The 18326-nt window shown below is 40.1% G+C and overlaps 1 protein-coding gene across 1 annotated transcript in view; it reads left to right on the top strand.

Annotated features, from left to right (window-relative positions):
* XKR4 (XK related 4) overlaps positions 1–18326 on the top strand; it is a gene marked incomplete at its 3' end in the record, with an annotated part of 244072 nt that overhangs the window by 139218 nt on the left and 86528 nt on the right. Inside the window, exon 2 of the mRNA XM_082014846.1 lies at positions 7017–7216. Coding sequence (XP_081870972.1) covers positions 7017–7216 — 200 coding nt within the window. The remainder of the gene's footprint in view (positions 1–7016; positions 7217–18326) is intronic.

Genomic DNA, 18326 nt, shown 5'->3' with positions numbered 1-18326 from the left:
ATGCAGGATTGAAGCCCACCGTAGCCTGAGCAGCAGGGCCGAGCAGCCGTGCCCCGCAGGCGAGGGGCTTTCGTAGGCGAGCAGCGGGCACCAGGGATTTTTATTTAGACCGCTCTGCCTTCTCCTTAAACCTGGACCTAGTCCTGCCACCTCCCTACAGCAGCGGTTCACATACCGCAGCTCTGCAGTTTGGCCATGTCAGGAAGGGAAGGAAAGTGCTGGGGACAACTGGTTACGTTTGGGGAATTCAGATAGCAGCTAAAGTCAGATGGCCATAAAAATTTAGTTGACTGTAAAATGCTGCTGTAATACTATCCGTGGCCATTTGGGAAAGATCACCCAGTCGCAGAAGATGCTGGGGAATGCTTTATAGGTCATAATGAAACCGATGTAATCATTTTGTTTATGCTCATACAGTGTCTTGCTTTGTATTAAAGGAAGTAAAAGACATATTTCTCTGATATCTTACACACTGCAAGGGAAAATTAAATACAAGAATTTGGATTTTGTATTTTATCGTTGCAATGGAGGTATATTCTGGAAATAAGTCTTTTCACATCTCTTATGATGAAATATTCCCTAGTGGGATCTGTCCTCATATGGATCTCATCTCAGTGACACAGATGAGGATGCTGCACTCATAATTTAAAGTAAATTAAGCCCAGACTTTTGACTGCTGCTAAATTGCCAGAACCATGCTTGGTTGGACAAGCTTTGGTCACTGCTGTGCTACAGAATGCATTTCAGTTTCCTTTTGCACATTAAACCTTAATGCTCCCATCAAAAAATAATTTGATTGGGAAATTAAAAACTGGCTGCTTGTTCCTTCCTAGAAGAAGGAATTAAAACTGAAGGGATTTGTCCATTTCTTCGGAATAAAAAGAATAAGCGTTGGCACGTACTGATAAGGAAGTAAGTGTTCCTGCTAACGAAACTTTTTTTTTTTAGGTATTCAGGCACACCTAATAAAAAGGCACGTAAGAAGCAAAATAGAACAATCTGTTGTTATTTAACATGGCAAATACTGTTGAGATACAAATACAGTTAAGTTTTCTCTGGTAACTAAGCAACAGAAGAAAATACCACTTACCTCAATTACTGTTTATTCTACTGTTTTTTAGCTCTGCAGTAGTGATTTTTATTCTCCACACTTCAAACACAGGAAGAACAACTGTTTATGGTATGGCTAAATTGCTTAATGTACTATTTGATACAGGGGCAAATTAGGCATCAGAATAAATGTCTGGGACTGCGCTAAAACTAGCCATTAATGACTTTTGATCTTCTCGCAAATGTTTCAGTAGATTATGTAACATGAGCAAATGTCCTCTACTGACTTAGGCAATTGTAATAAATTGTGGACTTCATGAGGCATGAAATCAGAACATTTTCATTTTTCCAAAGAATGCAAATGGTCTCTCATTCATATGTTATCATCCTAAGGACTTTTTAGATTAAGCACATGGTAACAATGTAGTCTTTGACACTTCTAAACTGAAGAGTTTTTTCTAGAGCTGTGTATATTACCGTCAGATGGACAGTTTCATTAAGGTGAAAATCTGTAGCAAGAAGTTCTCAGAGCTATAGTGAGGCTGGACTTGCATATGGCTCTGTGCTGGCATACGCACATACTTGTGCACACTGTTTAAATGAAAAGCAACTCTCCCTCATCTCCAAAATCTCAATTCATAGCTAAAGTTTTGCAATAAATTATGGGGCTGGAAGAAAGGAGGTAAGGACAAATGGCAAACTTTAGGATGGGAAGCCCAGAGTAGCTTAGAAAGTTGAAAGATGTTGACTGAGCCAAACTGTGGGCAGCAAGAACAGTTCAGTCCCACATGCATGAGAACAACATGTTCACCAGCAATCAGGATTCGATTTCTCTGTTCCACTTATTGTAAGCCTCAGCTGTCTGTACTAAAAAGAATAGTGTCTGTGGAGCACAATGGAGCAGCTTCTGAAATCATTTCACAGAGAGAAGTAGTGAGCATAAATGACACCCAGCTTCTATGAAGTAACCTGGGTAAAAACCCAAGCTCTGTTAAATCACTACCAAAAGCCTTTTCAGTTTCAGTGATACCAGGATATTCACCGAAGGCCTTTTATAAAACAGTAGATGAACTGTAGTCAGGTTAGAAACCCTTAGCCCAAATGCCAGTGGCATCTCAACTCTCTCTTCCAGAATATCTGACTCTAAGGAATTGCTTCCCATCTGGAAGTATTTTAGGGACCTCGTTGCCTGCCTTGTACTGAAGCAAGAGCTGGGGAGAAGGGGTTTTGTCCACAAATTCAGGACAAAATATCACATTCCTAAGAACAAGGAAGAAAGGGGTGAGATTATTCTGCACACAAGAAAAGGGAAACTCATCCCCGTCATGGGCTTATGAAATCTCACCTGGTTTTGAGTTTGGTGAGTAAAAGCTATACCTTGCTCCTGCAGGGCGGTATTAGGTTAGTCAGCTGCCAACTCCTGTAGAATGAACTCTGTGAGATTCTTTACATTCATCCCAGTTTATCAATTAGTGTTTGTAAAGCACTTTAAACTTGGAAAGCACTCCTATAAGTATTTGGTATTATCATATAATTACACGACAACATCTCAGTGAAATGCACAATTGATCATGCTTTAATCACATAATTGAAGTGTCACCAGAAGTATTTCAAGTGTAGGTATCTCAGTCTATGCTGACCATCCTCAAGATTGGTATGTAACCCTGGACCATAATGAGGACTCTTGATTATGGAAACACAGGGGAGACACTGTGTGGTCAGAATGAACAGAAATACAATTTTTCAAGAACTACAAATATAGGTCATTTTTTGGTTCTATTTGTCTTGCACTTTGAACACTTCTTGTGGGCAGCATAATGGCTTTTCTGTTTGTTTTTCACTTTACTGCCTTCCCTCATTAATATAGTGGAAAAAGACGTCACTTGTGTTGCCTCGGGTTTATATCCTTGGGGTTATGCTTTATCAATGGTCTGTATACTGTGCTGTGTGATGTATTGAAATAAATTAAAACAAATAAATGCTGAAGCATTCTCCATTTCCTCCAGACGGCAAAAAAGACATTAAGCCTCAAATAATGACATATATGTTGCCATCTGATAATCAGCAATATAGGAAGTATTGCTTCCTACTCCATTGTCTTCATTCTGAACAGTAAGCTTGTTTATATCAGCATTGACAACCCAAGCAGTGGTCTGGTTTAAAAAAAGGAAAAAGAGTAATTTTAAAATAACAGGATTTGAAATCTCTTTTTCACAGTACATTTTATAGTCTTCTAACTGTAAAATATCTAGGAAACTCAGTTACTTCTAAGCTTTTCTCCACAAATATGAGAGCTATGAAATTGTGGATTTTGGGGAGGAGATGGAGTCTTTTATTTGCTTTTTACTTTCCTAATGAAATCAGAAACTTTAATGGACTCTCTTGATTTATTAGAGGAAATAGTTACTTTACTAGATGACAGTATTGTTACCATACTAACCATTCCTCCTTTTTTATCTTCTTCCTCTGGTGCTCTAACTCTCACTTCTTCACTCCTTGTCATTTCTTTTCATGTCAGTGAAATGCTCTTTATGGAAATGGATAGGCAGGTTTTTTATATTTGTACAGCACATGCACAAGACTGTAGTTGAGGCCTCTAGACACAATCACAACCAAAATATTAGCATTTACATCTGCTCTTTCAGGTTCATTGGCATCAGTTTACCCTACAAAGAATCTAAGATATTTTCCAATGCAGAACTCTTATTACTTCTTCCTGTATCTTTCCAGAATAACTGTATATAAGAGCCACAATATGGGCTCACAAAAAAATGTGAGTTTCTACCAAAACGATACCAGAAGACCAAAATATAGAAACTCTTCAGGGCAGGAACTACCTCCAAGTGTGTCTGTATAGCATTTGCTGACAATAGGACTCCAGTGAGGGTGTCTAAGATACAATTACATAATGCATATATATAAAATGGGATGTGTCATTACTGCAGTATTAACCTATATTTGGAAACCACAAGAAGAAAATAACTTTCTCCCAATTCTTTTTTTTTAATTTCACTACAGGAAAAAAGTGTCTTTGATAGATGAAGCATTTTACAAGACTATCTTTTTTATTTTAATAACTGCTAATTTGTACACCTAACATCAGTTGCTGGTGCATTTAATTGTGGATGCAAATGAGAATATGTAGCTGTGTCATCACCTGATTCTGCCTATAAATCAGTGACTAATTATGTGTGTAAATGCTCTACTCAGCCTGGAATTAATTTGGCCAAAATTGATAGGACAGAAAAAAATACCACCCTCGGCTGAAATTTGGTCCCCAGTGTGTAAAAAGAGAAAGTATCTTCCTCCTCTGCCTCTTGTCTAAATTGCAGAGAGCTAAGTAGACAAAGAGCAATGATTTCCCAGTCCCAAATAACTCACTGCCAGTGTTTCACAATAAAGTGCAATGGGAGACAAAATATTTCCATAAGGGTTCATTAATCACAACATATTTGCCATGCACAACCACTCTGCAGAGCAGGTAAAGAACCCTAGGGGACGTTGCCTGGCACAGCATGTCATTTTCATAATAGGAAAAAGTATTTTTTGCACAAATGCTACAGAACCGAAGTTGCAGATGGCTCCACTTGCAGAGCTAGAGCCTCCTGGCACAACCATCAGCAGCCAAAGCTACTTTAGATATTTATAGCAAGGGTGAGTGGTATCTCAAAAGAAGGACACTGAAGATGCTGTCTGCTCCTCTATGTGCAATATTCCCAGGTGTGCCTCTTGGGAGGCCATGTGAGGCAGGCCAAACAAACCCCACCCAAAAAACAAGCTGCAGAAGGAAATCCAAGTCCTACCTGTCCCTGTTGTGCTGCTAATGAGAGGTCTAGGAACAATTTAAACTGGTTGTGACTGAGAACGTGGGGTCCAGCGGACCCCATTAGCAGAACTGCGCAGCAAAAGATGCCTTTCCAGCTCAGTGGCTTCTTTCAGATCTGGGCAGCAGGTCGTTTCACTTTACCTAACCCTGAGGACTCCAGACTGCCCCTGTTATCCCATCATACTCTAACCCACCTAGACCTGCTCAGTGTTCTGCATGAACGGTAGGGTTGGTGTCTTGCTTATTGTACCTCTGTGGTCTCAGTCTCTGAGTGGTTCATTGCTGCTTCACTCCCACGTGGGACTTTGATAAAATTCAAAGCCACCTGGTGTGATTTTAATTTAAATGTGAATTTAATGTGTTTTCCTTTTATATTGCTATGATGTGCTTTGTCAAGAGAAATGTTGCAGGCTCAGATCTGGCCTCTCAGCTGTTTCTCTGTGCTACTCCCTGGTTTGTTTGATGCATATTCCAGAGTAAAGCTGTTGCTCTGCGGTGGCATGTGCACCATGTTCACTGGGTACAAGCACAGCAGTCATTCTTTGAGGGGGCAACTGAGTTTGAGCTGTTCTGTCAGTCAGAGGCCAGAAATCTTCTCAGCAGCAGCAGATACCACTGGAGTTACAACTGAACAGAAGAGGGATGAAAGGTTGCATGCAGCCTATATATAAAGAAGATCCACAATTCACCATGCTCCACCACTTATGAAAAAAGTTTTAAGACAAGGACTTGTGAAAAGGAGAAATACTGCAATGTTTTATGTTAATCAATTCAAACAATTCATAGTGGAAGTGGTTAAGATTTACTAAAATTTTTCTCATTAGAAAATATAACCTTACTTTAAAAAAAAAGTGCTGTGAAAACATATTAAAAAGATCATAAGGAAATGCTTTACAGGACCAGAATGTGAAAGATACAGCGAGAAAGAGCAGCAGACATCCACATCAGTTAGTAGCCCAACAGGGCACTTGGGTAGGTGCAAGACATCCTGATGCAAGACAATATCTTAATCTTCAGAATTTTTCAGTGAGTGAGACTGGTTTTTCAGCCTTAATTCATTTTAAACTAAAATTGTAGGAGCAAGGTGGGAGCCTAAACTTTCTGACACAGAATAACAGAGAGCAGCTCAGAATAATAGAGCAGATCAAAGGCCACAGAGAGTGGTGGTTGTGCTATGACACAAGTGTGTCATGGGAGACTGCTGCAAGGGTCATGAAAAGTGTCACAGCAGACGGGTGGCTTGGCCATCAGAAGACATCCCTTGCTTTCTGAAAGCAGCCATTGCTCCTGCACTCACTGAGATCTATATAATCGGCTGGTTGGCAGGTGCTTTTCCCACTTGTTTGCACAGCCCACCAGAGCTGACGTGTGCTTTCTGACCACTACTTCTCTCATCTGCTGGTTGCTGCTGCCAGCAGCAGCAGTCAGTTGGGCTCCTGGCTCCTGCTTCTTCTTACTGTTGCTGCTGCATGGGAGCTATTGTAGTGAGTCACTTCTAATCACCAAGGGAACCCACAGCCACATCTCTGCTCCTCCTAAAATAGGAACTCACAGCTACATCTTCTCTCCTCCTAAAATAATCAAACTATGAGAAAAAGCATTACATATTTGGCAGTATCTGAAATACGATACTCAATGCATTAGAGAGGTGGAAAAGCAGGACAATGAGTTCAGCCATAGCAGGGCCCCAGGCTAAGACCAACCCAGGCTTGCAGTGCGCGTGGTCTTCCAAGTCCACATAGAGCCACACAGAAAGGACATCAGTTCTTCGCAAGTTCTGATTAGAGGCCATTGCAGAATCAGTCTTTTTTCCCCTATTATTTGGAAAAACTCTGAGGGAGGCCGTATAATCAACACATCCCTCTTATATTTCAATTCAGAAAACTGGATCCTTGAAAGGAGTACTATTTGACAAATAAAACAATGCTAAGCTTTTTAAATGGCTTTATGAAGGCAAGTCTTGTCTTCAGTTTAGTTTACTCTTATCACATCAACTATTATAAATTGCAATTTGATAATTGTTTTAAAGAAATGTTCATTATTTTGAAGTACATTGAAAAAATGTTGGTTATTTTCAAGCAGATGTGTTACTTGTAAAATACCGTTCTGCATTTCTATAACCTCTCTCTTTTATTTCTAGGTATTTCCACACAATATACCTGGGTATCCGGAGTCGACGGAGTGGAGAGAATGACAGATGGCGGTTTTATTGGAAAATGGTGTATGAGTATGCAGATGTGAGCATGCTGCATTTGCTAGCCACATTTCTGGAAAGTGCACCACAGCTGGTCCTGCAGCTCTGTATTGTTGTACAGACTCGTACACTCCAGGCTCTCCAAGGTAGTGGTTCATTTAATCTATTTGTTTTTTATCATTCTAGGAAGATGTAATTTCTATGCATACATATTTATCCTTCTTTCAAACTGTGCCTTGTACGCCTGTCATAAGAGCAGATCTTGCCTGCTAGATCCTATTAAGATGTTAACAATGACTATGTCAAGAAAGCCTGTGTTGTTGGAGGATTTTTAGCATTTCTTATTGGCCCTGCATTGTGGGTAGGATTTATAATGTTTTGCTTTCTGCATGTCCTTGTAATAGAAGTGCCCTTCTGATTATCCACTGGGCCAATGTGAAAATTGCATCAATCAAACTATTGCTCTTCTCCCTGTGCTTCTTTCTGTGAATGTTCAAAACCCTCCAAACTGTAGTAATGAGGTTCATATCATATTATGCAAAACAGAAAACGGCACAGCAGAAAGCAGCTATTCTGTGAAGAAAATGCCAGCGTCTATGGAATGCATGTCCATCAGTTCTCAGCCATGTTTGTCTGAAATAATACAAGTCAGCTCCTGAGCATTACAACAGTATTCATTCCTTCAAGCTCTGGGTTTCCTTCTAAGGTTGATGCTTTCAGGAAACATGATTTCTTCTTTAAAATGGTAAATGCACACGTATGTCCTGCCATAAGGCTTGTCAGTCAGCAGTACAGATATAAGAATATCTACTCCTCTACTGCTTTTTTTGATGCTACTTTCAGTTACCTGACAGCTTTCCTTTCGTATTGCACCATTGTTTTGCCTTATGGCTGCACCTGGGCAGAAATTATTGGCAAGGTGAATGTGAACTTGGGATCCAGAAGGTGACACAAATGTCATGAGGCAATGAGGAATGAAGGGAGGAGGAGCAAAGGGACAGAGGGAGGAAGGAAATGCCTTTTTTTTTGCCATTTGTTTTTAAGAAACAACCCATGTGCTTGCCACTGTACAAGATAAAACTGTGACAACACCTTGCTCCAAGAAGCTCTGAGTCTAGTTAGCTTATTATGAGTACCATGTGGTGAGACTGATCAGGTGAAAAAGGACTGGAAACAAAGTGGGTAACTGTGTGAAGACCTTGATCCTGGGCAGTTTCCTGTGGATAAATAATTTTCATTTACCTCCTCTTTGAACTGACATCTAATAACAGCTGTCCTGCTTCCTGTGATTTTTGGTTTTGTTTCTTTAGATCTAAAACCCTGTCACCTTAAGGGGAAAAGAAAGCGAAAGTTTCTATTTTAATTAGTTGGTGCTCTGTACAAGGAAGGTTGCCTAAGCACTTCCTACAGCTATTTCTCAAAATGATACTGCCCCACACCAACCAGTCCAAACTATTATCATTCAGAAGAAGGTATTATCACTTCAAGAAGCTTTATCCCCCCCAAGAAAAAGAGACTCTAGAGAGAGACTTAGGAGAAGAACATAGCCAGAATACTGTATGGTCAGCTGTAATTTAGCTATCTTCATAAACTATTAATACAGAAGGCCTCTCGCCCTCATTTTAGTGCAATAACAGATCTGTCTATAAGAAACCTGGCTGGTGAGTAGGCACTAAGCCTGTGATGTACTCTGCAAGTGGTTGTTAATTAGAGAAAACCTAAAATGCTTCAATTTAAAAGGCAAAGATGACTCCTGAAGCCTGCAGTCAGCTCTAAGAAATCTATGTTTCAGAAACGGGAACAGAATAAAACTGTAATTATGGATTTCAGCTGAGAAGGCTAAAAATATTTACTTATCCTATCTTCCCCCATTTTCTTCCATCTTCCAAGGAGAAAAGGCTCCATTTAAAAAAACAGAGAAAATTACACAAGGTTGTAGCATTTTCTTAAACAGTAGTACCATTATATTCTCCTGATGAAAGCTAATATGTTTTAGTACATTACCAGCTGTGAAAATCCTTCTCCTGTTTTCTCTCCTTTTTTAAAGAAATGCTAAGGCTAATGCGTTGCACTATAGGACGGTAGATTTGCTGTGAGGCTGCATAAGGAAAGCATAATTTCTCTCAGTGGTATCATGCTACAACTGGGTGTTTAAAAGGTCTAGCCATAAGGTATATGCTTCAGCCAGCTGTCCACTCACTGAGCCTCTTATAGAGATTTCTAACATGGATCAATAAATAGTGTTTGATTTATTTTCTTTGTTTAGAGGATGCTACTTGGTTTTTATTACTGTTCTTTTGGTTCTCTGTCCTGCAGGACAAAGTTATCATGACAACTGGTAAGTGCCATTGCTGGTCTACATTCTTAAAAGTATACTTCCATCATAAACCACAAATCTGGCATGGGAAATGAATGATACTGGAAATGTCTTGGTCTATAAGCAGAGTATTTATAATATCAAGCCATTAATGACCACAAGAAAAACTGTTAAATATTTTATTTATGAAATTGTATATTTTCCATTCCAAATGCACAAAAATAGCATCATTTCCAACAGGACAATGCTGTCAGTGTGACTGAAGATTCCCTATTTTGTAATGGGTGTTGGCTAGGTATGGATTATTTCTTATGTCAGTCCTTAAGCCCTGCTAATCAAGGTAAGAAATACATACAGCCATGTACATACATCCTTATGAAGATCAAGAAAAATAATAATTTGCACAACGTGTGCAAAACCTTCCATCTCATTTTTCATACGCTTCAGTGAAGGCCACTTCAAAAGCCCAGAGGATGCACCACAAGGATCCTTTAGCATTTGTCTGTGCTTCCCAAGTATGAATTGAAAAACTGCAATGTAAACTTCTAGCAAGGATTGTGTGCCACTCTACCGTGACTGCTGCAGCAGAACGTTGCTTATGCAGGAGGCCATGGACGGTCATTATGGAGTGGCATCTCTCTTGTGCATTGGCACCCAGAGAAATCTGAGTATTGATAAAATAGTATCTAAATTATTATCTAAAAATCTGATTCTTCTTTAAGATTTAATCAAAACTGGCACAATAAGAGGCAATGATCTTTGTTATTCTGCCTACAACTAGAACTCCCAGAGTGGAAGGAGCGAAACAGCTTATGAGGGAAGCTGATGATTTCTCAGTGCTATTTCCTTAAGACAAACAACTTCAGTATGATGCTGGACTAAGCTGGAGCTGTGCTAACCCACTCATTATCTCCATCTTTTCCACCCTGGTGGTTCCTTTGAGTTTGAAAAAATATCTACTCTCTAGAAGACATGTGCCTGGAAAATAAGTGATTCCTCACTCTTTTCCTCATGGGAGTCTGTTTCCCTTCCTTTCCCTTCATGTGCTCCAAGTGCAGCACTCCCACAGCAACTACTCTGCTGAGACAGCTGCATCTCCAAACTGCATTGCTTTTGTTTGTTTTTTTCTCGTCTCTTTTAGTTATTCTGTAGAAAAGTCATGTCCTAAGCAGCTTCATGGTGGGAGTCACTAGCTTCACCAGTCCTATTCTAGGTGGGAACTGTATGAGGAATGGGCCAGCTCTGTATGTGGGGGGATCAATGGCAGAAGGTCCACTGACACAACTGATGCTCATCCTGCATCCATCTGTTTGCATAAGGCATATATGTGGAACAGAAGCATCCGAACCATCTGTAGGTGAGCTAATTCAGCTACCAGAAACAGTCTAACAGCAGTAGCCTGGAGGCCAGGGTGGGCTAACTGATCGCAGTGCCAGCCTACGTATACCAATTGCCCGCAACTCCTTGTGGACCTGGGCCCTTCACCCCACATTTTCAGTTCTGCTCCCAGGGCTGGGCAACCAGGTCCTGCACTGGATCTACCTCTGAGTCACAAGGAACTGAAATACCAGAGTTGACAGTGTTTGGATTCTTGGATTACATCAATAAATTCAGAAGGCTGCAGGTAATTCCCCTAAAAATGCCTCCACCCTTCAAGTCAGTTAATAAATAAGCAGTTGTTTCACAGTCTTCGCTATAAAAACAAACACTTCCACAATAAACTGCCTACAATAGACTACATATTAGGCAGATTTGCTGACACAGTAAGATCAGTCTAAAGGCTGATTCTTTAGGACATTCTTCCTTGGATGGGTCTCTGGACATGCAATATAATGGCCACATCTCACTACATTTGCTCTGCTGGCTCGACAGGTCTTAGGACTGACAAAGTGATAGACAGACCTGGACCAGCAAATTGGCAATCACTTGAAGCCAACCTACCTGCAGGCTGCCCCTGAAAATCTTTGATTTAAGCATGGAAGGTCCTACTGGCACCTCACCCAAGCTGCGTGTTCCCATCACATCACTGGCATTCCCATGGCCGCACACTGGGTCCCTCGCACAATTTATTTTCCCCATTGCTAACTTGGTTGAGTCTCAGGGGGATCCAGTTGGCCTCCCTGGGGCAGGGAATGTCACACGACTGGTAGTGCCAGCCCTGGGGAGGGCAGGGGGGACACGGCATCAGGGTGGGTAGGGAAGGTCAGGGCTGTCCCTTTCTGTGGCACCTTGTTTTGGAATCACGCCCGCAGACTGACAGCCACCCCTTGGCACTCTCCTTTTACTTCCTTTGATTTTCCCACTATGCCATTTGATTTTCAAAAGACTTCCCATCTTAAAATTAGTAAAAACCAGCAAGCAAAAAATGCTGCTGATCATCTGATTGGAAGGAGACTCCTATCCATTGGGATATGGTTACTGTCTTCTTACTCAAGGGTATGGTATTCTAGCTGCTCCTAGATGAGCAGACAGACAAGATTACTCCCTGGATTTACCACAGATTTCAATATTTATGCTACATTAATTAACACATTGTTTAAATTCTAGATTAGCTTCTCATTCCTGTTTATCATATTATGCTGGCTAGTCAGCACTTGACATTTTTTTTTTCATCAGCCCCTGCGGGGTTTGTTCTGGCTTTTCCATTCAGTACTATAAATCAAAGTCTCTATCGAAGTTTAATCAAAGTCTAATCAAAGTTTGTATCATATAAAGCTGCAGTTCTTAATATAGACCAACAGTAGTGCAGAAGCGAAATAAGAAGTTCAGAACAATTTATAAATTCATCAAGTTTCACCGAAGTCACCACACTCCCATATTGCTGCTGGCTTCTGCTGAAACTGCATTTTCATGAAATCTCCCTGGCCAACCATTTTCCCATTTTCTGCCAGGTCTGTTGGAAACGCCTACACTTTTCCGATGCTGACAGCGGAGCCAGCATACCAAAGTTCACAGTGCCACCAAGCATCGCTCTCCAGTCCTTCTACTCCAAACAAATTGCTGTTCCTGCCTGAGCTGAACAAGAAGTTCAGACACTTGCTAACAGTTTATGACATGGCTGATAGGTCCTAACTTTATCTGGCAGAAGAAAATTATGTGTTAGCCAGTTCATTAAAAAATCCTCTGGCAAAGCTCATCCTCATGCATCAGGAATTCAAACTCTTTTCAAATCAGCGCAATAAATGGAAATTCATTTAAGTCTTTACAATTTTTTGTGAGGACACCACTATGCTTTTACATGGATTTTCTTTTTTAGTGACCTTCACAGCAATTTTGGATTGCTCTGTAAAGTGCGGCCTACATTTGCAGTGCTCTTTAAATAAAGAAGAGAATTCTGATGTAAAATCTTATACAATTCAATGTATATTTGTATGGAAATAAGGTGCAGCACTTGAGTTCTGGGCAAGCTGCCACTGCTTTTCTCTGTACTGTCAAGGTTCTGCATCACTGCAGTCCAGCAGCCAGCCTTTGCAGAGGGAGAGAAAAGCAGAGCAAGCAATAGTCACAGAGTCTGCCTGCAACTTGGCAAAACAGATTTTCAGTGACAAGGATGAACAAATATGCTATACTATGGAGTAAATGTGTCTCCTGCAAATGACTTTTAAACTGATCTGTAGGCCCCTTTGCAAATCTTAAAATGTTACCTTGCACTCATTAGGATAGAACCATCATATTAGCACACCCTTGTTTCTGATAGGACAGGAGAGGATTTCCTGAAGGCGATCATGTCATATAATCCATTTCATAACCTGATTACAATCTTAAAACTAGTTATACCCTTTGTATCTAATATACCAGTTGGAAGTTTAATTCTCTGATTGATAGAGACCTGCTGCTGCTGTCCTGCCTTTTTAATTTCATCAGTAGTCTGTTCCTATTTATTCTTGTGCCATCCCTGTTTTTACACTTGTTCCCTAAGGAAATGAGGTTCATATGATTATATAGTCCCATTTCTGTCCTTCAGTCCTGACTTTTAAAAACTTCTGAGCCATTGCACTATTTCAATCAAATATAAAAGAACAGCCAACACCTCAAAGATAATTATGTTTCTTTAAATGTTGTGAAAAAAGCACCCAAGTCAGAGGAAGAAAAAAGACAAATAAGAGCCTCTACTAAAGGTGAAAGCAGGCAGACTTCAACCGTTATTCTTTTGGTTAGGCAGCAGCCATCAGCCAGTCCAAACATGTATCCTTCCAGACAAGGCATTGCACTGCTCCCCGCTGCCCAGTGGGACTATGGAAATAGACAGATGGGATTAGGGAATAAGAGACAGTTTGATGGGAAAGTAAGAATCATTCCTCCTGCTGCTCATTCTCTCATCTCATGAGAGGTTCTGCATTCTCTTGATTATCTTCATAAACTTTCCCTTCATCAGTTCCAGTCTGAATTCATCTCTGGTGAATATGGATGACCAAGACTTTACAGAGTACTCCAGATTACATTTCTCCAGAACTCTCATATTTCTCATGGCAATATCTCACAAGGTATGATATAAGACAGTAATTCCCTGTTGACTCAGGCATTGCACTGGTTAATCCTAGTTATTTCATGATCCTTTAAAACACACAGGCTCCTCTGGTGTCATGTCACTCCGGTGAGGCTTCAATTACACTAAAAAAATTTATTAGCAACTGAATGCATGTAATGAAATATCATCTCATTTCTACTTTTCTAGCCTGCAAGGTACTCCTGATTTTTCCACATATCACTTCCCTTTTCTACATTGATAATGTCTCCAAGAACCTTATTAGTACATTACTTTTTAAAACGAAGGTCATTAAGAGTAATACTCAGTCAAGATTGGTTCCAAGGGTAATCAGTACTGAAAAAAGTAATAGTAATCCTACTCCAGCCCAAGAGGTTTTCAATAGCATTTCAACATAATCCTGCAGTATCTTTCTTTAGCTAGTTCCTTTACCTGCCTAAGCTGTCTTCTGCTAATTCCTGTCTTCTCAAGCCTCACCAATACTTTCCCAGTGGCATGCTAATCACCATTCTGCCAAAGTTTTGATAGATTAGATCTGCCACATTTTATTTGTTGAGAAAGGGGTTATAAAAGAAAGATACCAAGCTAGCCTGGATTCTGTGGCTCTCTTGTGCTCTACTTTTTTGCAGATATCTGTTAATTCTCATGTTCTTTTATGCTTACCTTCATTTTCAATTAGGTTTTGCTTTAAAAGCTGCTCTAAATCTTTGTATTGTATTGAAGCCTACACTGTAGGCCTGTTTTAGCCAGGTGCTTGTGAAATGCACCAGATCTTGCCTCTTTTCCGGTCACCTGGCACCAGTTCTGAGGGGAGACACTTACTTTAAGATGCTTCTCACCAGCAGGAGGATTTCATACACCAGCTTTTTTTGAATCCTGAACCAGAGGTTTTCTGGTTGCACTGGATGAAAACAAGGAGCTTCGAGTTTTGCTTCCGTCTACAGTAATGCAGATTTTCTTCCTGTTCTCATTTCCTATCACCTGGCTCTGTCTTTGAGCCCCTGTTTCAAGAGCCCTTATTGAAAATTGACCTATAAGACACAGCCTTTGTTGCTGATCATCCTTTTTCAATTTCCATCTAGGCACCATTTTTGAGGTGGGATTGCATACAGCTAGGTTCTGAGGCTTTTTCCAGAAGTTTTTTGCTTTGCAGGGTTTAAAAGCTCCGGAAATTCTTCTGTGTTTTGCCTTAAAGATAATCCAAGTTTCCTCCACAGAGAAGTCCCTGAACAATTAGCCTCTGCTGCCTTCAGTCATTTCTTTAGAATTCTGATAGACAGACTTACTAACAGATCTATTTTTGTTTATCCCTTCATTTAATTTAAACTAGCATTCATGTAATCCAATGCCATTTTTTTACAAATAGCTGTCCTATAACAACCTCAATACTTTCTGTAACTAAGTTTAGAAAGAAGCCTCTCTGCTTTCTGTCAGAAAATCTGTCAGTTGTCACATTCCAGAATATCTGGGCTGCCTTCAGTAGCATTTGTTCTTCAGCCTATATATGAGAAATTGGAGTCTGCCATAATGAGACCATTCTCTGCAGAATTTCTCCCTGTAATAATGGTGTGAACGTCTCTATCCATATCCAAATTTAACTCCAGAATTCTACAGCAGACTCTTAACAACTACCCACTATCTTTCCCTAAAGTAATTTTGTATGCGAACAGAACCTGTTTTATCAGGGATCCCTTTCTGAAACATCAGTCTGTGATTCCATTCACACACACCACTTTTACCATTATTTTTGTCTTTTCTGAATACCAGCTCCCTTTCAGTACCTATGTCCAGCGAGTTACGAGTCCATGATGTTTCTGTAACCCTGTACTTCTCTTTGTAACCCTGTAGTGCTTTATGTCCTGCACCCATGACTTTATTTCCTGCCTTTCCAGATGTCCTTTCCCTGTCCATTCATCTACCTGTAGGGATGATACATAAATACAACTTGTAAATGTAAAAGAGACAACATACACAATGTGGCAGGAAGATAAGGAGTTGGCAGAGTGATGGTGGTGTTTGTTAGCGCATCTATATCAAACCCAGTGTACAGTGACCTCATCCTCTGAAAGTCAACCAGAGAAGGTATTAGTGAGCATTTTACTTCTTTCTGTTTAAGTGCAGTACAAAAAACCTAATTCATCTAGCAACATCAGGTACAAAATTGGAATTGCCTCCAATTTTCCCAAATAATATCTGGTGACTGTCATTTTTACTGAGTTTGTGCTGGTATCTGTATCCTTGTTTAGTTCCTGTTAACGAGTCATTACAAGACCACAGGATCACATAGCACTGTATAGACATATCAATATGAGTTTGTGATATGATGCAAAAAATAACATCTGTGGAGCTTGGCCACTCATTGCCCATTTTTTGCCACTCATTAAATCACAGGAAAAATGAATATACTATGCAGGTCATTCTGAATGAATGGCAGTAAGGCTTCATAACATACCAGCATGAAATCTGCATATGTCATTTTAATAGAAAAAAGTCATTAAAAACAGTATTAAAAAGACTTAATACACATTTTACTCCTACTCTTTTTGTCTTCTTTCTTCTGGCCACATTAGATATCCTAGCTACATTTGCAGATACAGATGTCTCCAGTTAAGCTGCAAAATCTTATTGAAAGGCCTCAATAAATCAGCTGATTACCAAAGATATTAGGTAGGTGCCTCCTTCACTAAATTTTGAAAAGGCTTGTCATATTTTTACATATGTAAGCCCAACTTTAGGCATACGTTTTGTAATACCTTTAAAAGAATTATGCCAGTCTCAAAAGAAAGAATTATAAGTGTTTTTATAAACTTCTGCTTGCATACAAATACAATCTCAAGATTAGTTTCTCAAGACTTTTTGATGCAGCTTGTCCCAGTTACCAAGCTGATAATCTCACCTGTGGGTGGCATTTCCAACTCATACAGATTGAGACATATAATTTCTTAACTTGTCACAGAATCAAATAATTAAGTTAGGTTGGAGGGTCTTCAGGAGATAATCTAGTCCAAACCCCACTTGAATTGGGGCCATGTTCAAAGATAGATCAGGTTCCTCAGGGCCATGCCTCTTTGAGTTTTGTGTACTCCTGTGGATGGAGATCCCATGGCCTCTTCGGGTGATCTGTACCAGTGCTCACCACCCTGGTGAAAATTCCTTTTCTTACAGCAAAGCAGAACTTCCCTTGCTGCAGTTTGTGGCTGTTGCTTCTGTTCTTTCACTGTGCACCCCTCAGAAAAGTTTATTCCCTATAATTCCCCTTTAGGTAGGAAAAAATGGCAGTTAGATCTCTCCCCTTGCTTCTCACCCCTCTCTAGCAGCCCTCTCTCCAGGCTACACGAACCCAGCTTGCACACCGTGTGCTCCAGCCTCTAACCATCGCAGTGGCCCTCCACTGGCCTTGCTCCAGTTTGTCAGAGTCTTTCCGGTACTGGGGCCCCAAAATTATATGGACATGCAAGAATTTTCCTTTGCCTTTGTAAGTTTTTTTGTGATTCCTCTCAGCGGGCTGAGATACCTCTGCAGAGTAGCCCTTCTCCCCTCTGATGGGTCCAGGCTTTAAGATCATTGTGAGACTGGAGGTATTGTGAAGGGTAATTCCTTACTGCTATGGTGAATGGCAAAAAAACCCACAAAAATACTTTAATGTTATCTACAGGTTTTTAAATTTAATAGTGGCTCCACAAAGCTGCTAATATATACATAGTGATAAAGACAGACTGAGACACAAAGTAGTGCATTTAGTTTTTGCGAGCGTGATATATTGCCTACACACTGAATTTTATCTGTTGGGGAATGTCAGAAAGTTAGTGGCATATCCTTCTGCTCCTTTTTTGTTGTGCTAAAAGCACATTTGCGAAAGAACAAATTCCTAGTTTCGTTTTGGGTTACTGTGTTTTCTATGACTGGTACTTTTGTTCAGGAGTGGGAAAAAAGTGATGCATGCTTGGCACAGAAAAAGCTTTCTTGTGTCTAATATAGCAGTGATAAATTTCAGTCGTGGTTGTGTCTTACCCAAAGACTGCACAGTATTGCAAAGATAAAAATTAATGTGGATTCTTCATCATGTGGCCTTTAAAGCTTCACTCAGTGAGCCAACATACACGTCCAACTTTACTCCAAATACATAGATCTGGAATTTTCTCAGCCATTTTCTTTGTTAGTGCATGGTATATCCCTTCCCTCATCCATCTTGCACCTTTTGGCCTATCTGCAAAATCAATTTTTTTGCCAACATTTAGCAGAAACGTAACCCTTTCTGTTGAGAGTGACTTTAGCTGACAGCTGCAGGTCAAAGTGGGACTGCACATTTTAAAATGTGTCTTGCATGAAGTTCAAGTTTAATTGTACACAGGATATACTACAGGTGATGAAATCACCTATGGAAATTAGTATCTATAAAATATTTTCTAAGTATTAGTATTTTTCTGTTGTGCATAGACACGGTGAGTATCAA

The sequence above is a fragment of the Phaethon aethereus genome, assembly GCF_964289735.1.
Source record: "Phaethon aethereus genome assembly, chromosome: 2".
NCBI classification, from domain to species: domain Eukaryota; kingdom Metazoa; phylum Chordata; class Aves; order Phaethontiformes; family Phaethontidae; genus Phaethon; species Phaethon aethereus.
Note: the sequence above shows the minus strand (reverse complement) of the source record. Positions and strands in the feature narration are given on the sequence as shown.